Source organism: Orcinus orca, chromosome X (genome assembly GCF_937001465.1).
Source record: "Orcinus orca chromosome X, mOrcOrc1.1, whole genome shotgun sequence".
NCBI classification, from domain to species: Eukaryota; Metazoa; Chordata; class Mammalia; order Artiodactyla; family Delphinidae; genus Orcinus; species Orcinus orca.
Window position 1 is genome coordinate 107258071 of NC_064580.1, and position 23084 is coordinate 107281154.

The 23084-nt window shown below is 38.7% G+C and overlaps 1 protein-coding gene and 1 pseudogene across 5 annotated transcripts in view; one reads left to right on the forward strand and one right to left on the reverse strand.

The window, feature by feature from the left end:
• LOC125962952 (partitioning defective 6 homolog beta-like) lies at positions 1–1137 on the reverse strand (annotated as a pseudogene).
• The window catches only part of XIAP (X-linked inhibitor of apoptosis), a 45378-nt gene that overhangs the window by 15436 nt on the left and 6858 nt on the right, over positions 1–23084 (forward strand). For 3 of the 5 annotated variants that reach the window (XM_049704686.1, XM_033414988.2, XM_033414994.2), the window contains 5 exons: positions 9013–9921; positions 11019–11118; positions 13047–13125; positions 14985–15027; positions 18592–18804. In XM_049704686.1, the coding sequence (XP_049560643.1) occupies positions 9045–9921; positions 11019–11118; positions 13047–13125; positions 14985–15027; positions 18592–18804 (1312 nt within the window). In that variant the 5' untranslated portion in view covers positions 9013–9044. Of the gene's footprint in view, positions 1–262; positions 6905–9012; positions 9922–11018; positions 11119–13046; positions 13126–14984; positions 15028–18591; positions 18805–23084 lie in introns of those variants that run through there. The other 2 variants (XM_033414992.2, XM_049704687.1) reach the window with 2 other exon arrangements.

Genomic DNA, 23084 nt, shown 5'->3' on the forward strand with positions numbered 1-23084 from the left:
AGCCAGGATATAAAGCTCCCTGGCGGGGGGTGGGTGGGGGGAGGAAGGGACTTCCTTGGCGGTCCAGCGGTTAAGACTCTGTGCTTCCAATGCAGGTTCAATCCCTGGTCAGGGAACTATGATCCCACATGCCACACAGCATGGCCAAAAATTAAAAAAACAAAAATAGCACACACACACACACACACACACACACACACCATCCCTGGGACCTTCTCTGAGCCATGTAGTGTCTCCGTTAGAATGAAACCATCCCAGCTATAGAGTCCCTAGGGAATGTTCAGTGTTGTGTTTGTAAAGATGAACTAATCCTATGGTGTGTTTCTGGGGGAGTGTCAACATCTGTAATAGAAGACACACATCTGAAGTCTTGGTGCATACCAATTACTAGATCTGGCATTTTTCTGTGGTTGACATTGAACATTGGTTAAAACATTTTCCTTCTTCATTAGCATGTCTGTACCAAAGGCACTGTTTGTTTCTTCCTTTTTTTCTGTGTAAAAATCTTAAGCAGCAGGTTGGTTGTTGAAGCAGTTATGTGATAATTATCATCTTTATTTATAGATAGTAAGTATCCCTGGATGTCTGTATAGCCTAATAAAATGTCATCATTAGGTATCTTATGAACATGTTGCAGTAATCCATAAAACTCCTCAAAAATGTCCAAGTTTTGCTCTTTCTATCAAAAACTGATGAAATTCAGTGCCAAACCTGCTCTTCTCCAGGATGCCCTGGCAGCCGCAGTCACGCTGAGTGCAGGGGCTGCAGCCCAGGAGCCTGCAACTCACCAAACGCACCTGCAGAGGTGGCTTGGGTCTCAATGCTGAGCTCCACAGGGTGGCTGGGCAGCCTGTCTGTGGTGCAAGTGGAGACACAACTCCATCCTGTCTCCCTCTGCTTTGGTGACTGCAGAACCCTGGTGGAGGAGGATAAGGGGGCAACTAGCCCATCCACCTCTTTGCTCTTGGCTGCCTTCCCCATGACCAGGCTCCTGACCCAGGCCAGTGGTGCTAACCGCAGAGACTTTAAGTAAAAATATTATTAAAGACATTTTGGAGAAAAAGGTCACCTATAATCCTGTCCCCTTAACTAACATATTTTACCCATATATTAAAAATTACCTCCAGGTTTGTCCATGAGTATATATTTTCACACAGTTGCAGTCAGATGTACATCCTACTTTATATCCTTTTCCTATTTAAAATAACCTTTGTTCTATATATTTGACAACTTTAATAATAAAAACCTGAAGGAAACAGAAACTTTTGTATTGTGTGCAGATACCAGGTAAGTGGGTTTTCTGTGTGTTTTTTTCTCCCCTCCAACTCCCCATATTCCCGCATTATTGCTAGAGAAGCAGTCAGTCTCCTCTCCTTGGCACATGCCCATGGCTATCTTTACCCAGCTGACTAGGCTAAATAAATACACACACACACACGTATACTGTGTGTATGTATATGTACAGGTATATGTATGTTTTATTTTTTTCATTGAAGCTTATTAAGCCTTCTTTTATTTTTTTTAACATTTTTGAAAAATTTATTTTATTTTTGGCTGCATTGGGTCTTCATTGCTGCGTGTGGGCTTTCTCTAGTTGTGGCAAGGAGGGGCTACACTTCGTTGCGATGCATGGGATTCTCATTGCGGTGGCTTCTCTTGTTGTGGAGCACGGGCTCTAGGCGCGCGGGCTTCAGTAGTTGTGGCTCACAGGCTCTAGAGCACAGGCTCAGTAGTTGTGGTGCACGGGCTTAGTTGCTCCGCAGCATGTGGGATCTTCCCGGACCAGGGCTCGAACCCATGTCCCCTGCCTTGGCAGGCAGATTCTTAACCACTGCGCCACCAGGGAAGCCCCTCCCCAGGAATTTTTAAATCTTTCCCTCTTAGAATAAAAGGTTTTCTGTGCTTTAAAACAGTCATAAATTTTAAAATTAACTTGTTATGCTATAAAAGTTAATTTCAGTCCTATTTTAAATAGGTACTACTTGGCTAACATGCACTGGTAATATATTAGCAATCCCAGTTGCTTGACAGATGTAGATGTTAGATGAAAGCCAGTTGGTTAAATTATACTCACTTGTCCAAAGAGGAACGTTAACTAGAGAAATTAAAAGAAATCCTCGGGCTTCCCCGGGGGCGCAATTGTTGAGAGTCCGCCTGCCGATGCAGGGGACGCGGGTTCGTGCCCCGGTCCATGAAGATCCCACATGCCGCAGAGCGGCTGGGCCCGTGAGCCATGGCCGCTGAGCCTGCGCATCCAGAGCCTGCGCCTCTGGAGCCTGTGCTCCGCAACGGGAGAGGCCACAACAGTGAGAGCCCTGTATACCGCAAAAAAAAAAAAAAAAAAAAAAGAAATCCTCAACATTTAGGCAGTGTCTAACCAAAAAGAAATAGAAACAACGTGAGTTAGTTTCCTATAGCTGCTGTAACTGTTTTGCTTTTCTTTTTAACATCTTTATTGGAGTATAATTGCTTTACAATGTTGTATTAGTTTCTGTTGTATAACAAAGTGAATCAGTTATATGTGTATATATATCCCCATATCCCCTCCCTCTTGCATCTCCCTCCCACCCTCCCTATCCCACCCCTCTAGGTGGTCACAAAGCACAAGCTGATCTCCCTGTACTGTGCAGCTGCTTCCCACTAGCTATCTGTTTTACATTTGGTAGTGTATATATGTCAGTGCTACTCTTTCACTTCGTCCCAGCTTACCCTTCCCCCTCCCCGTGTCCTCAGGTCCAATCTCTACCTCGGGGTCTTTATTCCTGTCCTGCCCCTAGGTTCGTTAAAACCATTTTTTTTTTTAGATTCTGTATGTATGTGTTAGCATACGGTATTTGTTTTACTCTTTCTGACTTCACTCTGTATGACAGACTCTAGCTACATCCACCTCACTACAAATAACTCAATTTCGTTTCTTTTTATGGCTGAGTAATATTCCATTGTATATACGTGCCACATCTTCTTTATCCATTCATCTGTCGATGGACACTTAGGTTGTTTCCATGTCCTGGCTATTGTAAATAGTGCTGCAATGAACGTTCTGGTACATGACTCTTTTTGAATTACAGTTTTCTTAGGATATATGCCCAGTAGTGGGATTGCTGGGTCATGTGGCAGTTCTGTTTTTAGCTTTTTAAGGAACCTCCATACTGTTCTTCATAGTGGCTGTATCACTTTACATTCCCACCAACAGTGCAAGAGGGTTCCCTTTTCTCCACACCCTTTCCATGATTTGTTTGTGGATTGTTTGATGATGGCCATTCTGACCGGTGTGAGGTGGTACCTCTTTGTGGTTTTGATTTGCATTTCTCTAATGATTAGTGATGTTGAGCATCCTTTAATGTGTTTCTTGGCAATCTGTATATCTTCTTTGGAGAAATGTCTATTTAGGTCTTCCGCCCATTTTTGGATTGGGTTGTTTGTGTTTTTGATATTGAGTCGCATGAGCTGTTTGTATATTTTGGAGATTAATCCTTTGTCAGTTGCTTCGTTTGCAAATATTTTCTCCCATTCTGAGGGTTGTCTTTTCATCTTGTTTATGGTTTCCTTTGCCGTGCAAAAGCTTTTAAGTTTCATTAGGTCCCATTTGATTATTTATTTATTTATTAAAACAAATTTATTTATTTTTTAATTTTTGGCTGTGTTGGGGCTTCGTTGCTGCATGCGGGCTTTCTCTAGTTGCAGTGAGTGGGGGCTACTCTTCATTGTGGTGCACGGACTTCTCATTGCAATGGCTTCTCTTGTGGCAGAGCACGGGCTCTAGGCACACGGGCTTCAGTAGTTGTGGCACGTGGGCTCCAGTAGTTGTGGCTCACGGGCTCTAGAGCGCAGGCTCAGTAGTTGTGGTGCACGGGCTTAGTTGCTCCGCGGCATGTGGGATCTTCATGGACCAGGGATCGAACCCATGTCACCTGCATTGGCAGGCGGATTCTTAATCACTGCACCACCAGGGAAGCCCCCATTTGTTTATTTTTTGTTTTTATTTCCATTGCTCTAGGAAGTGGGTCAAAAAGGATGTTGCTGTGATTTATGTCACAGAGTGTTCTGCCTATGGTTTCCTCTAAGAGTTTTATAGTGTCTGGCCTTACATTTCGGTCTTTAATCCATTTTGAGTTTATTTTTGTGTATGGTGTTAGAAAGTGTTCTAGTTTCATTCTTTTACATGTAGCTGTCCAGTTTTCCCAGCACCACTTATTGAAGATGCTGTCTCTTCGCCATTGTATATTCTTGCCTCCGTTGTCAAAGAAAAGGTGGCCATGTGTGCGTGGGTTTGTCTCTGGGCTTTCTATCCTGTTACAGTGATCTATATTTCTGTTTTTGTGCCAGTACCATACTGTTTTGATTACTGTAGCTTTGTGGTATTGTCTGAAGTCAGGGAGCCTGATTCCTCCAGCTCTGTTTTTCTTTCTCAAGATTGCTTTGGCTATTCGGGGTCTTTTGTGTTTCCATACAAATTTTGAAATTTTTGTTCTAGTTCTGTGAAAAATGCCATTGGTAGTTTGATAGGGATTGCATTGAATCTGTAGATTGCTTTGCGTAGTATAGTCATTTTCACAGTGTTGATTCTTCCAATCCAAGAACATGGTATATCCCTCCATCTGTTTGTATCATCTTTAATTTCTTTCATCAGTGTCTTATTTTCTCTTTCAGATTTTTTGTTAGTGTATAGGAATGCAAGAGATTTCTCTGCATTTTGTATCCTGCTACTTTACCAAATTCATTGATTAGCTCTAGTAGTTTTCTGGTAGCATCTTTAGGATTCTCTATGTATAGTGTCATGTCATCTGCAAACAGTGACAGTTTTACTTCTTCTTTTCTGATTTGGATTCCTTTTATTTCTTTTTCTTCTCTGATTGCTGTGGCTAAAACTTCCAAAACTATGTTGGATAGTAGCGGTGAGAGTGGGCAACCTTGTCTTGTTCCTGATCTTAGAGGGAATGCTTTCAGTTTTTCACCATTGAGAACGATGTTGGCTGTGGGTTTGTCATATATGGCCTTTATTATGTTGAGGAAAGTTCCCTCTGTGCCTACTTTCTGGAGGGTTTTAATCATAAATGGGTGTTGAACTTTGTCAAAAGCTTTTTCTGCATCTATTGAGATTATCATACGGTTTTTATCCTTCAGCTTGTTAATATGGTGTATCACATTGATTGATTTGCATATATTGACGAATCCTTGCATTCCTGGGATAAACCCCACTTGATCATGGTGTATGATCCTTTTAATGTGCTGTTGGATTCTGTTTGCTAGTATTTTGTTGAGGATTTTTGCATCTGTGTTCATCAGTGATATTGGCCTTAGTTTTCTTTTTTGTGGCATCTTTTTCTGGTTTTGGTATCAGGGTGATGGTGGCCTCATAGAATGAGTTTGGGAGTGTTCCTCCTTCTGCTATATTTTGGAAGAGTTTGAGAAGGATAAGTGTTAGCTCTTCTGTAAATATTTGATAGAATTCGCCTGTGAAGCCATCTGCTTCTGGGCTTTTGTTTGTTGGAATATTTTTAACCACAGTTTCAATTTCAGTGCTTGTGATTGGTGTGTTCATATTTTCTATTTCTTCCTGGTTCAGTCTTGGAAGGTTGTACTTTTCTAAGAATTTGTCCATTTCTTCCAGGTTGTCCATTTTATTGGCATAGAGTCGCTTGTCGTAGTCTCTCATGATCCTTTGTATTTCTGCAGTGTCAGTTGTTACTTCTCCTTTTTCATTTCTAATTCTGTTGATTTGAGTCTTCTCCCCTTTTTCTTGATGAGTCTGGCTAATGGTTTATCAATTTTGTTTATCTTCTCAAAGAACCAGCTTTTAGTTTTTATTGATCTTTGCTATTATTTCCTTCATTTCTTTTTCATTTATTTGTGATTTGATCTTTATGGTTTCTTTCCTTCTGCTACCTTTGGGATTTTTTGTTCTTCTTTCTCTAATTGCTTTAGGTGTAAGGTTAGGTTGTTTATTTGAGATGTTTCTTGTTTCTTGAGGTAGGACTGTATTGTTATAAACTTCCCTCTTAGAACTGCTTTTGCTGCATCCCATAGGTTTTGGGTCATCATTATATGTATATTTTAAACACAACATCTCAGCATCTTGAAATCTTCCATACCCCTCGTATAAACATGTACCACCGCTTGCTGATTCTTTTTATACCAGTGTTGGCTTTCAGAGTGCCATTTTTCCCAACCACTGTTCCCTCACGATTTCTGACTGCCTGGCCCCTTTATGTCAAAGCTTTCTTGGACATCTTTCTCTCTGTGTGCCTTCTTGCCTTTCTCCTTACCCGGTACAAAGCCTGAATGTGCTTTCACAAAGAGGCCTTAAGTTACCTCAGCATACTTTATTCCACTCTGACTTGTTCACATCCAAAACCTTCTCCAGTATTCATACCTCATTTTCTTCTGTATTCCTGTGCCCCACATATACTTATTTTCTAAATATCATCTTCCCCACCTGCATTTCACTTAAATACTTTTTTTTTTTAATCATCTCCCATCCCTTTCTTTTGGTGCTTCCCTCCAGTCCTAAGGTTTCTGTCTTTTGTCAATCGGTTTTCTCTCTTTTAGTCTTAACCTTTCTGGTAGTTCTGTTTTCTCACCCTTCTCCAAAAGCTCACACTCTGATAATATATATGTAGTTTTCAGTTGAATGCTTCTGAATAAATATCTGCTTTTCAAAACAGTGAAATCTAAACTATTCGTATGGAAATAACCCCTGGGAAGATGAGGTCTCCGCCTGAAAGTTTCAAATAGAGATTCTCCTGCTAGTGTTGAATGATGGAGCTTTATCTTATATTATCTGAAATGGGATGACTACTTGAACCATGCAAAATATTCACTATTATGAAATGAGAATAGATCATTGATTTTACACTTTTATTTTGATTGACCTGAGAAACAAAACTTAGCCATCTCAGAGAAGGTAACTTTCATATGTTTTAGATTATATTCAGCGTTTATTCTTCAGGATAATTATAGACTTAGAAATGTTTAATACTGTCTCCTAGTCCATGCCAAAGTCCCTTCCAGTAATGAGAGGAATTCATAAGCTACAAGACAACCCAGTCCATTTTATACTGATATTGATTGTTGTAGCTGTTCATCCCTGTATTGGGTTAAAATCTACTGGCTTTAATTATATTCATTAATTCTGCCCTCAAGCTAAACAGAATTTGGATCCCTTTTCTACATGACTGCCTTTTAGATAGTTATTCTATCCTCTACACCCCTCTCCCTACAATTTTCTTTTCCCTTTGAGATAAATACTTGACTCTTCCAACTCTTCTTCATAGAATACCATTTTCATTATCCTGATTGCTCTCTATGGAAGTTACACTTTGTTAATGTCCCTTCTAAAATGTGTTCAGAATTAAAAATAATATTCAGTATGTAGCAGAATTGAATCTGGATGTTGCACACCTGTACGTTAATGCGGACTGAAGTTACTTCAAGTATTTTAGCTGCCATGTAATGTTGGCTTATGATGAGTTTGTAATTAACTCAAATCCCACGATTTTAATCTGGAGGTTTCCCTTCACATGACTTCTTTCCAAACCAAGATTCTATCTTCCTTTAGTTGTACCACAGATTTTTAAAGTCAGAATATAAGACTTTACACATATCCCTATTTTATCTCATTAGCCTATCAGCCAGCCTTGGTTTCTTTGAATCTTGGTTTTTGTCATCTACCTTATGCTGATTCAACAAAGAGTCTTGAAGCTAGTGCTAGAACTTTTTCAGACATCTGGGAAACAATAATCAAAAATCATGGAGACTGTCTTCCAAAAATTGTTGTATGCAGATATAACTCAGCTCTTGAGGTGTATATGAATTAATACCATTGTAAATTGGGCCCAGGAAAGACTGAAGTCCATTGCCAGCCTGCAAGACAGAAGCCTTTTGTTGAACATTAACTCCAAGAGAGATGATGTTCCAAGACATATTGTGCCAACATAATGCCAAAAGAGCTGCTAATTCTTCCCAAGAAATCAGTTACTATACGTATGAAGTAGAGACAGAGTCATTGTGACCGTTCTTTTATTTTGCATTTGGCAAGCATGTACTGAGCACAGTGTCAGGAACAGTGTGAGGTTCTAAAGAACCAGGTTTGCCTGGGGCAACCCTTATTTGTGCCTCTTGTCCCAATGAAATTATTAGTAGCATCATTTTTCAGTTTCAAAAGAGTTCAGGTTTGGAGGATAAATTATCTTGGCCACTCTTCTCATAATCCAGCCAGTTCCTTTTAGTGTTTTATCTTGGTTAAATATTACACAGCTGTAATTTGGCAGCTCTAATGAGGCTGCAATAGTACTTCTCTTCCATTTGAACAGTTTGTTTCTTGACCGTGGGCAGTTGATAGCAAAAGTAACTGCAGTTAAGGTCTACAAGTACTTAGTATTTTTCCTGAGCCACCCTCTAGAGGGCAGTATTATATACATTTGAAATGATCCAATTCTAACAAAAATGGACTCTGTTTATACGTGAAAATCATAAACATTTGATGCTCTTAAAGAATACATTGGAACCAACATTGTGAATAAAACTTATCTTTTGCTAATCAATAAAGAAATATTAAAAATTCATTAACATTCTGAACATTCTTTTAATTGTAAAAACTAAACTTAGATGCCTTGAATATACAATGATCCATTATAACAATTATGCATAGACTTCAAGAATCTGCATATTTTATGCTTCTTTCGTGCTTTTCCTAATTAATGATTTTACATGGTTAATAATTTTAATATATTCTGCATCACATAGTTTTCATATTTATGTAAAATAGGCACTTAAAAATGAATAGTTCTGATCTACCTGCTTAAATATTACTTTCCTCTGAAAGAGAAAACAAAAATGCTAGTTTTTACTTTATAACCTGAATCATGTGGTAATGTAGGATTCTAGTATTTAGAATTAGAATGTTTCTTTAAAATTGTGTCATCAGTGGGTAATTTGTTAACTCCTAATATCAAAAGTATATTGCTTGTGTTTGACATTTTTGGATTTCCTAATGTAATGTTCTCTTTTTAGAAAAGGTGGACCAGTCCTATTTTCAAGAGGAGATGACTTTTAACAGTTTTGAAGGATCTAAAACTTGTGTACCTGCAGACATCAGTAAGGATGAAGAATTTGTAGAAGAGTTTAATAGATTAAAAACTTTTGCTAATTTTCCAAGTAGTAGTCCTGTTTCAGCATCAACACTAGCACGAGCTGGTTTTCTATACACTGGTGAAGGAGACACCGTGCGGTGCTTTAGTTGTCATGCAGCAGTAGATAGATGGCAGTATGGAGACTCAGCAGTTGGAAGACACAGGAAAGTATCCCCAAATTGCAGATTTATCAATGGCTTTTATTTCGAAAGTAATGCTGCACAGCCTACAAATCCTGGTGTCCAAAATGGTCAGTACAAAGCTGAAAACTGTCTGGGAAACAGAAATCATTTTGTTTTAGAAAGGCCATCTGAGACTCATGCAGACTATCTTTTGAGAACTGGACAGGTTGTAGATTTATCAGACACCATATACCCAAGGAACCCTGCCATGTGTAGTGAAGAAGCTAGATTAAAGTCATTTCAAAACTGGCCAGACTATGCCCACTTAACCCCAAGAGAGTTAGCTAGTGCTGGACTCTACTACACGGGCATTGATGATCAAGTACAATGCTTTTGTTGTGGCGGGAAACTGAAAAATTGGGAACCTTGTGATCGTGCATGGTCAGAACACAGGCGACACTTTCCTAATTGCTTCTTTGTATTGGGCCGGAATTTTAATATTCAAAGTGAATCTGATGTCGTGAGTTCTGATAGGAATTTCCCAAATTCAACAAATCCTCCAAGAAATCCAGCCATGGCAGATTACGAAGCACGGATCATTACATTTGGGACGTGGATATACTCAGTTAACAAGGAGCAGCTTGCAAGAGCTGGATTTTATGCTTTAGGTAAACTTTATTATAAAAGTAGGCTAATAAATAACTTTCCAACTATCCCAGGGCTCCTAAAAAGTAAATAGATGCCATTTGCCCCCGGAACTGGTAAATATTTAGGTGTAGGCCGACATCATTATTTATATTAGTATTATTCTGTGAACCCTTATGTTGAATCTGTAATATAACCACTGAATTTACGTGGAAAAGATTACCATATTATGAGTCATATTTATCTTTATGTAATTGTGTTTTGGAGAAGAATGACATGCAAAAGATGATAGATATCCCTGATAGAAGAATAGGTCTGATAGTAATACTAACTATAATTTATTACACACCTACTATATGTGCTCAATACGTATATTACATGCATTTTCTCTATGCTTCACAACAACCCTATAAGAAGAGTTAACATTAGGGAGTTTACTTTGGCTGATGTTAAAATTGATACCTGCCTTTTGTACATAGACTGTATATTTGAAAGCTGCCCTGTATATTCAAAAGATACCTTATTGCTTAAAATGAGCACTTTTCAAATGGACTGCTGTAGACATGTCAGTAGGGAAGGAAGGGCCATTAGTGTGATGGCTTCCAGGAATATTCAGAAAAATTATACCGTTATATATCTGACCCAGTTACTTTAAGATTGAATAGTGCCAAAATACAAAATATAAGTTATTTCAATATTTTATTTACTTAGTATCATATAGCAATCTTGAAAGTTTGTTTAGTGTCATATAGCTATAACCTTAGAGAAACTTATATATATGCTGAACTTTATTGTTAAAGTTTCACAGTTTGAAAAAGTAAATGTAGCATTGATGGCCCCAAATGACATATGTTAAAACAATTGTGATTTTTCACATAAAAATTGGGAAATTTTATTTGTGTCTTCTGTAAAATACCTCAAATTGAATCAGTGAATTTAGTGTGTATTTCCTCCTCAAATGATCTTATCTGTTACTTAGATGTGAATTCAGATATCTTCTTTTAAGCTATGAGACTTTCATGTAATTTAGAAATGCTTAATTTTATAGTATTTAAAAGGATATTTTGGGGTAAGCTTGTAATTGCACAAATACATGTATTTTTACTTGTGTGTTTCTTAGGTGAAGGTGATAAAGTAAAGTGCTTTCACTGTGGAGGAGGGCTAACTGATTGGAAGCCCAGTGAAGACCCTTGGGAACAACATGCTATGTGGTATCCAGGGTAAGGTATTTAAATGTTCCTTCAGTGACAGGCAAGTTGGACAGCACACAAGCAGTGGGAAGACTTGAATAACTTTTCACGTCAGCTATTTTTGCCTTCACCAATTGAAATTTGAAATTCACACCAGGTTTATAAAAATGGGGTCACCTACTATATATACATTTGAACAAAACACCTAAGCCAGGCTTCCCTGGTGGCGCAGTGGTTGAGAGTCCGCCTGCCGATGCAGGGGACACGGGTTCGTGCCCCGGTCCAGGAAGATCCCACATGCCGCGGAGCGGCTGGGCCCGTGAGCCGTGGCCGTTGAGCCTGCGCGTCCGGAGCCTGTGCTCCGCAACGGGAGAGGCCACAACGGTGAGAGGCCCGCGTACCGCAAAAAAAAAAAAAAACAAAAAAAAAACACCTAAGCCTTCTCCAGTGACCAAACCATTCATTACTTACGTATCACATCTATGACGTTCAGATGATTCTATTTCTAAACACCAAATTAGGAACGTATGGGACTTCCCTGGTGGCGCAGTGGTTAAGAATCCGCCTGCCAAAGCAGGGGACACAGGTTTGAGCCCTGGTCCAGAAAGATCCCACGTGCCACAGAGCAACTAAGCCCATGCGCCACAACTACTGAGCCTGCGCTCTGGAGCCCGCCAGCCACAACTACTGAGCCTGTGAGCCACAACTACTGAGCCCGTGTGCCACAACTACTGAAGCCCATGCACCTAGAGCCCATGCTCCACAACAAGAGAAGCCACCGCAATGAGAAGCCCGCGCACCGCAATGAAGAGTAGCACCCGCTCGCTGCAACTAGAGAAAGCCCCCGTGCAGTAACGATGACCCAACGCAGCCAAATTAATTAATTACTTTTTTAAAAAAAAAAGGAATGTATGCTTTTGTTGTTGTTTGGAAGTAGGCTCTTTATTTTTTTTATTTTTAAAATTAAAAAAAAAATTTTTGTCCTTGTTGGTCTTTGTTGCTGTGCGGCTTTCTCTAGTTGTGGTGAGCGGGGGCTACTCTTCATTGTGGTGCATGGGCTTCTCATCGTGGTAGTTGCAGCACGCGGGCTCAGTTGTGGCGCATGGGCTTAGTTGCTCTGCAGCATGTGGGATCTTCCTGGACCAGCGGTCGAACCCGTGTCCCCTGCATTGGCAGGCAGATTCTTATCCACTGTGGGAAGTAGGCTCTTTAATGATGGGCATGAGAGCCCATGTTGCCAAGGAGATTCCTTAAGAATCCATCATGCCCTCTAACAAATACTACTGAATCTCGCGGATTCTAAGGCACACAGTTGGTCACATTTTCAGATCTCTGAAACCAGGACACATCTGGTGGTGGGTCATAATTTAATTGGCAGTGGTAGTACATAATATAATCATGCTGCTTACACTCAGTGGCATCTTAGAAAGATGACATATTCTAAACATCTCTTTGCCGTCTTGCCTCTTTAAAATAAAGTACACAGATGTGTACAGTGTACAGTGATGTGGATTTTTGGCCTACAAAATAGTACAACTTAAAACTTCAGAATGATCATTTGAAAATAAATTTTAACCTTAAACAGCCTTAAAAGGAAAAGCTGAAAGCCTAAAGAATTCCTTTAAAATGTACAATTGGTTAATCTCTAAATAAAACTCGTTAAGATTACTTAAAACTTGTTTTTAAATGTCAAGGTGCTAATTTAATAATTTGTGTAAAAGCTGAAAGTTCTCAAGTTGATATTTTTGTTGTACTGACATTAGCATATTAGGATAACAAAGAGAACATTTTTTTAACCTTAAAATGATAGTTTAATAAGGAATTGAGTAACATTTTATTTTGTGGCTCCTTAGAAATATCGAAAAGCAAGTTAATGGAATTAAGATGATGGAGGTTATATCTTTAATTATACTTTACTAATTTATGAGCTACTAAAGTTTAACGTTTTATTTGTTTAGGTGTAGATTTCTGTTAGAAGAGAAGGGACAAGAATACATAAACAATATTCATTTAACCCATTCAATTGAGGAGTCTCTGGTAAGTCACATATTGTAGAATATATATTTTCAGATATTACATAATTTGTTTTGCAATGATTTCTTAGTATAAAATTCATAGTATAGTATTTTAGATTAATAATGTATGGTGATAGAATGTAAAACAAGGGTGAACCCTAATGTAAACTATAGACTTTGGGTGATTATGACATATCAGTGTAGGTTCACTGATTTTAACAAGTGTGCCACTCTGGGAAGGATGTTGATAATGAGGGAGGGAACGCATGTGTTGGGGCAAGGGGTACATGGGAAATCTCTGTATCTTCCCCTCAATTTTACTGTGTACCTAAACAGTCTTTAAAAAGTAGTTGTCAAAAAATATTAACTCTGCTACATTGCTAAACAAAATATAATGGTTCAGAAGAGAGTTATGCAAAATCACCTAAAGAAACAGAATCGCTCCCAGGGCAGAAGGCTTGATGGAGGTGTTAAGACACCAAAAGAAGGTATGTGTGACCAAAAGGAAGTCAGTGAGCAAAAATGATACAAATGAACTTATTTAACAAAACAGAAACAGACTCACAGAAAACAAACTTATGGTTACCAAAGGGAAAAGGTGGGGAGGGGGATAAATTAGGAGTTTGGGTTTAACATACACAAACTACTATATTTAAAATAGATAACCGGGACTTCCCTGGTGGCGCAGTGGTTAAGAATCCGCCTGCCAATGCAGGGGACATGGGTTCGAGCCCTGGTCTGGGAAGATCCCACATGCCGCGGAGCAACTAAGCCCGTGCGCCACAACTACTGAGCCTGTGCTCTAGAGCCCGTGCCACAACTACTGAGCCTGCGTGCCACAACTACTGAGCCCTTGTACCACAACTACTGAGCCCTTGTACCACAACTACTGAGCCCTTGTGCCATAACTACTGAAGCCCGCGCCCCTAGAGCCTGTGCTCCACAACAAAGAGAAGCCACTGCAATGAGAAGTCCACGCACCCCAGTGAAGAGTAGCCCCAGCTCGCCACCAACTAGAGCAAGCCTGTGTGCAGCAATGAAGACCCAACACAGCCAAAAATAAATAAATTTATTAAAATAAATAAATAAAATAAAATAGATAACCAACAAGGACCCTACTGTATAGCACAGGGAACTCTGCTCAATATTCTGTAATAAGCTAAATGGGAAAAGAATTTGAAAAAGAATAGATATATGTATAACTGAATCACCTTGCTGTACACATGAAACTAACACAACATTGTAAATCAACTATACTCCAATATAAAATAAAAATTTTAAAAGTAAAACAGTAATGTATGGTGAGCTTAAAGGGGAGATCTTGAAGAGTGCTCGTTTTTCCTAAGCTAAAGCAAATTTGTGAAAAGGGAATCAGGATGAACTGATTTAAGTATCACTGTAGGCGAAAATGGGCTTGAAGAACTAAAACACTTAAATCCCTTAGCCTTCTGAACTTAGACTTGTATAATGTGTTTTGTACTACTAGTCTTTAACTTTTCACAGACAATATTTAAAATCTCAAAAAGGTATCTATATTGATAGTGTGGCCTGGGGTGGCCAAGGCATCAGTACTTTGTGGAAAGAGCCCTGGACTAGAATGAGACAGAAGAGTTGCCATTATGGCCCTGCCATGAACTGTATTGCCTCAATCAAGTTGTTTAATCTCCCTGAGCCTCAGCTTCTTGTCTGTAAAGTGAATGGATTGGGTTAGATGATCTTTTAACTTCTAGCTTCATCAGGCTATATGCCTCTTGTGAATATTCATATGTTGAACTGGAATAAAGCTAATTTATAAACTCATGATTAACATAACTTCTCAAATTGAAGTAATTGTCTTCTACCAAAAGGAATTCTAACTTATAATTCATATTTCTATTTTAGACGAGAACTGCTGAAAAAACACCATCATTAACTAAAAGAATTGGTAAATATTCTTATTAAAATAAATACTTTAATTTCATTGCCAGTTTATTATACTTGTTATTTATAAGGTGGAAAGGTAAACTGATTCTTTCAAGGTATATATCTTTGAGATGAGATTGCTGTAGACTTAAGAATTAATGAAGTGCCTATAAATTTAAGTTGGATATTTATATACTGGGAACATTAGTTCAGAGGTTGGACAGTTTTTCCAAGTTCCAGAGGAACAGCTGTAGGCTCTCCATTGTTATTTCTGTTAAAATCACAAAAAGCGTTAAGTGTATTTTTTTTTCGTTAAGTGTATTTTTGTCAATGGGGTTTCTTTAGTTAGCCAGGATTGTGAATCTAGTGCTCTACTAATGTGCCATCACCATGATCAGCCCTAACCTTCCTGCTTCCTTATTCCATGCCATCTTTTTGCCTTCCCCAGCTTCTTCACAAAGGGGTATGGTTTGGTTTGTTTACCTCCTATTACCTTTTAGAGAGGTAGAGGATTTTTATCACAAAGATTATTTACTCATGATAGGCATCTTTAAAAACTAAAGTGTGCAGAGAAAGATATTATGTGAAACAAAGAAGATATCGTTATCCCACTTTTCAGATGAAGAAACAGAGAGGTTAAGTGACCTGCCCACGGTTACATTACAAAGCGTTAGTGGAACTAGGACTGTAAATAAGGTCTTCTGAATCCTACATCACACTACAGATCTCATTCTCAACGTAGGCATCATGTTTCAAAAATAGTAAAGTTTAATTTAGAATATGTCTGGTGATTCCCCACTCCCTATACTCATAACATCATCTATTTAGTATCTTAAGGATTAGAAGGCAAGAGAATACTATATATATTCATACGTATGCTAGAGAAGGAGAGCCAATTTGATACTATTTGATTAAGGTTTTGTAATGTGCATAAATGATACAGTTTAAGAAATCATTTATTCCAGCCTGTATTTTTGAAATTATCCAGAAACAAAGATTCTATAACATTTCTTGATAATAATCATCCTTATACTGCATACTATTCCTTTTATGACTAGTAAGACTCTTGCTCTGGTTTAGGATTAGTGTTTTTAAATGAAGATATAATTCATACAGCAAAAATTGCACCCGTATAAAGTATACACTTTAGTGGGTTTTGATACATTCACAGGGTTGTACAACCATAACTACTATTTAATTGCAAAACATTATCATAACCCCAGAAAGAAACCCCATACTCCTTAGCAGTCATTCACCATTGCAGCCCCTCGACCCCCAAGCACAAACAACCACTTATCTACTTCTGTTTCTATAGATTTGCCTATTCTGGACGTATCATATAAGTGGAGTAATAATGTGTGGTTTCACGGTTCATCCAGTCATATAAGTTCAACCCTTATCATATATGAGTACTTCATTATTTTTTATGGTGGAAAATATTCCTTTATATGGATAATACCACATTTTGTTTATCCATTCATTAGTCAGTGGACATTTGGGGTGTTTCCACTCTTTGGCTATTATGAATGATGCTGATGCTGCTATGAATGTTTGTGTTCAAGTTGTTGTGTGGGCATATGTTTTTAGTTCTCTTGGGTATATGTTTAGGGATGGCATTTCTGGGTCATGTGGTAACTCTATGTTTAAACTTTTGATAAACTGCCAGACGGTTTTCCAAAGTGGCTGCACCATTTTATATTCCCACCAGCAGTGTATGAGGGTTTCAGTTAGTTTTTCTACATCCTTGTTAACACTTGTCTGTCTCCTTATTACAGCCCTCCTAGTGGGTGTGAAGCATGTCTCATTGTGGTTTTGATTTGCATTTCCCTGATAGCTAATGATGTTGGGCATTTTTTTATGTGCTTATGGGCCATTTGTATGTCTTCTTTGGAGAAATGTGTGTTCATCTCCTTTGCCCTTTGTTTAGTTGGGTTACTTTTTTTTTATTATGGAGTTGTAATAGTTCTTTATATATTTTAGTTCTTTATACATTATACATATAAGTCCCTTGTCAAATATATGATTTGCAAATATTTTCTCCCATTCTGTGGGTTGTCTTTTCACTTTCTTGTTGGTGTCCTTTGAATCATATTACTTTTTAATTTTGATGAAGTTCAACTTGTCTGTTTTTTGTTGCTTATACTTTTGGTGTCATGTCTAAGAAATCATTGCCTAATCCAAGGTCACCTGTGTTTTCTTCTAAGAGTTTTATGGTTTTAGCTCTTGCATTCAGGTCTTTCATCCATTTTGAGTTAATTTTTGTATATGGTATGAGGTAGAGGTCCATCTAACCATCACCCAGATCAAGATATAGAACATTTCCACCACCCTGGAAAGCTCCTTCAGGCCCCTTCCCAATCAATATCCACCCTCAAGTTATATTCTGACTTCTATTACCATAGATTAGATTTGAACATCTTAAAAATGTAATCATACAGTATGCACTCTTTTGTCTCTGGTTCATCATTATGATGATGTTTTGTTTATCGTATCTATGTGATTGATCCATGTTGTCTGTGGCAGTAGTTCATTTTTCTTTCTTGCTGTGTAATATTTGAATATACCAGAATTTACTTATCCATTCACCTGATGATGGGCATTTGAGTTGTTTCCAGTTTGGCCCTGTTATAAATACACTGCTGTGAATATTCTTGTGTATGTCTTTGGTGGATATATGTACTCATTTTTAATACCCAAGAGTGGGGAAGTTCCTGGCGGTCCAGTGGTCAGGACTCAGCGCTTTCACTGCCGGGGCGCAGGTTCAGTCCCTGGTCGGGGAACTAAGATCCTGCAAGCTGTGTGGCGTGGAAAAGAAAAAGAAAAATACTGAAGAGTGGAATTGATGAGTCAGAGGAGAAGTCTCCTCTTTTAGCACATCACTACACAATCTGTATTCCTACTTTGAGTGTCATTAAAGTGACTTTCTATTTGCTTTCTTGCCTTATCTAGTCCACCCTCCCCCCAGCTGCAGAAACTAAGTCAGAGAGATAGGAAGCTGATACATTCAAGGTTACAGACTGCGTCTTCCTCTATTTCCCATGATTTTTTCAAAATAATTGCTGGTGATTCACTAAAGGCATCCACGCTTTTCAGAATTTTGAAGCGCTTAACCCTTTTCTTATCTGTTTTACCTTATCTTGTACTGTTCATGTAGTCTTTAAAGCACCTAATCTCAATTCATAATGCTACAAAATACATACTCATTGCATTTTCAACTGTTGTAAGATTCTGAAAGTGATTCTTCAATGCCCAAGTATTTCTAAGTCCTCTTCCCAAAGCAGCTTTGGTTTGGTGGTTTGGTTTTGATTTGTTGTTGTTGTTGTTTATTTATTTGGCTGCGTTGGGTCTTAGTTGCGGCACTCGGGATTTTTAAATTTTTTTTTGAGGCATGTGGGATCTAGTTCCCTGACCAAGGATCAAACCTGGGCCCCCTGCATTGGGAGCGCAGAGTCTTAGCTGCTAGACCACCAGGGGAGTCCCTGGTTTTGATTTTTTGCTTGTTGCTTAAATTTTTCTTTTCAGTTATACTTTGCTGTTGAGTTGTGTTCATGAAAATAATTAAACTCTATGATCTTTTCCTCACCAGTTTTCATTTCAGATGATACCATATTCCAAAATCCTATGGTACAAGAAGCTATACGAATGGGATTCAGTTTCAAGGACATTAAGAAAATAATGGAGGAAAAAATTCAGACATCTGGGAGCAACTATAAATCACTTGAAGTTCTGGTTGCAGATCTAGTGAGTGCTCAGAAAGACAATGCACAAGATGAATCAGGTCAGACTTCGTTACAGAAAGGTACGCATGCCTGTTTTTAAAAAGCAAGACACACCTAACATCACTTCATTATGGATAGTATCTTACATGACTTGGTGGCCCATTCATTTCCCTCCTCTCATATTCCCCTTAGGATAAATGTTTTTCAAAACTTTTTATTATGAAAACTGTCAAACATACTCAAAAGTGGAGAGAATAGTATAATGAACCCTCACGTACGCATCGACCATCTTCAATAATTATTGACACTTTTCTAATCTTGTTTCACTTCTTCCCCCACCTTTTTTTCTTTGCTGTAGTATTTCAAAGTAAATCCCAGACATCCTATATATCATTTACCTATAAATACTTTGATAAATATCTAACAGATAGGGACTTCTTTTAACATCACCTTAATACTGTGTGTTAATCTGCTCAGACTGTTATAACAGTACTGTAAACTGGGTGGCTTAAACAACAGACATTTGTTTCTCATAGTTCTGGAGGCTGGGAAGTGCAAGACCAAGGTGCAGGCAGATTTGGTTCCTGATGAAGACTCTCTTCCAGGCTTGCTGATGGCTGCCTTCTCTAAGTCCTCACATGGCCAAGAGAGAGAGCACTCTGCTTTCTGTTCTTCTTATAAGGACCTTGATCCCATCATGGAGTCCCATCCTCATTACCTCATCTAAACCTAATTATCTCCCAAAGGCACCACCTCCAAGTACCATCACACAGTGGGTTAGGGGTTCAACGTATGAATTTTGGGAAGACAGACATTTAGCCCATAACATACTATTGTCACACTTAACAAAATTAACAGTAATTCCATATCATCTGAAATTCAGTTGGTTTTAATTTTCCTCATTGTCTTAAAATGTTTTTTCAGTTCATTTGTTCTACTCAGGGTCCAAGTAAGATCCAGTGATCCATTCATTTTAAAAGTGTGAGTTTATGCTTTATTTTAGATAAAGAACAACAAAGACTAACTTTTATCGTTGTGTGTAGACTATAAGTTTTGTAGTTGAAACTCTTTGGATTTAGAGTGTTCTGCAACTTTTCATATGATGTAAATATATAAAGGGGTCATATTGCTAAATAGAGCTCGAATTAATGGCATCTTAATACTATGAATCATGTATAGAAAGTGTATTAAATAATGTAGAAGAGAAGTATATAACCTCCTTTTAGGAAAAAGAAAGATAAAAAATACAAGTTTCTCCTTTAAGGATGACAGCTACTCTAGAGCTTGCCAGCAACATTGGAGGTTAAAGAAAAGGTTTCAAACTGAATACATTCTTGGGGTACTTTATTATAATCGTTCTCTAAGCTTTTGACCACCTGTATCAAAAGATGAGAACTCTCCAAGGGCTAATGAACCTAAAAGTTCACTTTTTTTTTTTTTTTACCTTAAAGACCCTTTTGATCTTTAGGTTATTTCAGATGTTTTTGAAACATTATTCAGATAATTACATAAGTCATAAAACAGTATAACATTAATGATGTTTTAAATTACATTAGTTGATGTAAAAGATTCAGCAGAAAAAAAAAAAATGTCATGAAAAACCTAGGGGTGAAACAGGAATAAAGACACAGACTTCCTAGAGAATGGACTTGAGGCTATGGGGAGGGGGAAGGGTAAACGGTGACAAAGCGATAAAGAGGCACGGACATATATACACTACCAAACGTAAGGTAGATAGCTAGTGGGAAGCAGCCGCATAGCACAGGGAGATCAGCTCGGTGCTTTGTGACCGCCTGGAGGGGTGGGATAGGGAGGGTGGGAGGGAGGGAGATGCAGAGGGGAGGAAATATGGGAATATATGTATATATATAGCTGATTCATTTTGTTGTGAAGCTGAAGCTAACATACCATTGTGGAGCAATTATACTCCAATAAAGATGTTAAAAAAAAAAAAAGATTCAGCAGAAAGCATCTTTTCCTTAAAGATGCATGTATTTTAAACCTATAATAGCTCCACGTGTCTTGGTGATAGTGAAACAAACCATTTACTTCGTGATACCAGTGATTGTGCCATTCTCCCCTTAACCACAACTCAAGCTTAATTAAGTTTGACAATAACGTGTTAGTTTTTATACCTGAAGGTGTTTACAACAGAAAGATTTAGTGGGTTGCAGTAGAAAGAGAACAGGGGACAGAGTGCATTGGGGCATGTTTGTCCTCTATCCAACAGGAGTTGGTGGGGAGTTCTTATTACTGAGACTACAAGCCAGGGTAGTGTGGGAAGGAGGGCCTAAACAAATGCCAGCTCTCAGGGGCACGGGTTAGAATTCAGCAGATGATTTCTCCTTAGTCTCACAAAATTGAGAGGCAAGTAATTGTTACAGGCTGTCTTCTCATGGAGGACTGCTGTCTATTTCTCTTCCCCAAAGCTGATGAGGAAAGACTGGCACTAAGAATCTTTTAATTCTATACAAAATAGAGGGTGGGCCTAATTGAAGTAAAACAGATGGAAGTTATTAGAAAAAAGTACAATGTTATTGTTACTCATTGAGAAATCCTAGATTCAATACTAGTTTTTATCCCATTGGCTCTGTGACAGAGAATACCCCAGTCTTCTAAAGATAGTACCAAATTAGTATCTTTTTTTCTTTCTTTTTAGAAACAACATAGTATGATACAAAGCCCTTTATTTCATGTGTGTGCTAAGGCACTTGCTTTAATCCTTATGTGTATATTACAGAACATAATGTAAAAATCAAATAACCCATACACATTTTTTATCAGTCTGTCTTTCCACATGAATCTGCTCTGATAGGAACATTAACAACATCAGTTTATTCTAGAAGTGGTTTAAAATAATGTAGTAAAAATATTAGCAAATAACATCAAAGATGATCTAGCTGTTGCCTTTATTGCTATGTGCCAGAACCTCCCGACCTAGAAGGGGGCCTTGTAGAAAGTAGAAGGGGAAAGGTACCTCAGGAAAGGAAAGAACCTAGTAGTTACTCTAAAGGCTAGAGTGAAGTAATTGCCAGAGGTAAACTATTAGTCTGGAAAGAATGCCCAGACCATCACCATCTCAAGTAAGTGTCTGTATGCAAGCCTGAAATAAGGTAGGAAAAGTGGAGTTAATGATATCTGTGTTTGGTAGGCATGACATTTCATCCATTGTGGTCTGCAAACATGGAATCACAAATAATCGGAATGAAAGGAACCTTAAAGATCATACAAAATTTTCATTACTTCAGAGAAAACTGAACTGCAGATATGCTGTTACTCAAGGTCACTCAGATAGTTGGGAGTAAAATTCAGGTTTCCTGACTTCTGGTCCGGTGTTCCTGTTTTTTCTTGTTTTTTTTTTTACTTTTTAAAAAATTGTGGGGAATTCCCTGGCGGTCCAGTGGTTAGGACTCGGCGCTTTCACTGCTGAGGGCCTGGGTCCCATCCCTGGTCAGGGAACTAAGATCCAGCAAGCCACGCGGCGCAGCCAAAAACAAAACAGTTGTGGTAAATACACATAAAATTTACCTTCCGAACCATTTTTAAGTGTACAGTTCAGTAGTTTTAAGTACATTCACACTGTAGTGCAGTCAATCTCCAGAACTCTTTTCATCTACAAAACTGAAACTCTTTACCTATTAAACAACTCCCATTTCCCCCTCCCCTGGCAACCACCATTCTGCTTTCTGTCTCTGTAAATTTGACTACTGGAGGTATCTGATCCAGTGTCCTTTTTTATTCATTGTGGCATTACATCCAAAAGTAATGTGTAAATTACTTAATTGTCTTCCTTTTTTTGATTTTTCTTGGAATTACAAAGCTACCTTTTTTTTTTTTTTTTTCCTGCGGTACGCGGGCCTCTCACTGTTGTGGCCTCTCCCGTTGCGGAGCACAGGCTCCGGACGCGCAGGCTCAGTGGCCATGGCTCACGGGCCCAGCCACTCCGCAGCATGTGGGATCCTTCCAGACCGGGGCACGAACCCGTGTCCCCTGCATCGGCAGGCGGACTCTCAACCACTGCGCCACCAGGGAAGCCCTACAAAGCTACTTTTTAAAAAACACTGGGAAGGGGTCGTCCCCTGACCCCCAGGACTGGCCCAGGTGTAGAGAGACTACCTGAAGGGAAGGAAACACAAAAGAGACCTGCTGTAGACTCAGGGCAAAGGGAATGCCAGGCTGGGACCTGTGAGCACTACAGGAGGAAACTCTAGCATGGTGGGACTAGCTCCAGGCACACAGGAGAAGTGCAAGAGGATTGGACATGAAGTTACTTGGATTCTTCGTTCTCATTTGCCTTTTTCTGCTTCTGCTGCATGATCTCCGAGTCCCTCTGCTTGTGGACGGCAGCAGAAAGCCTGTT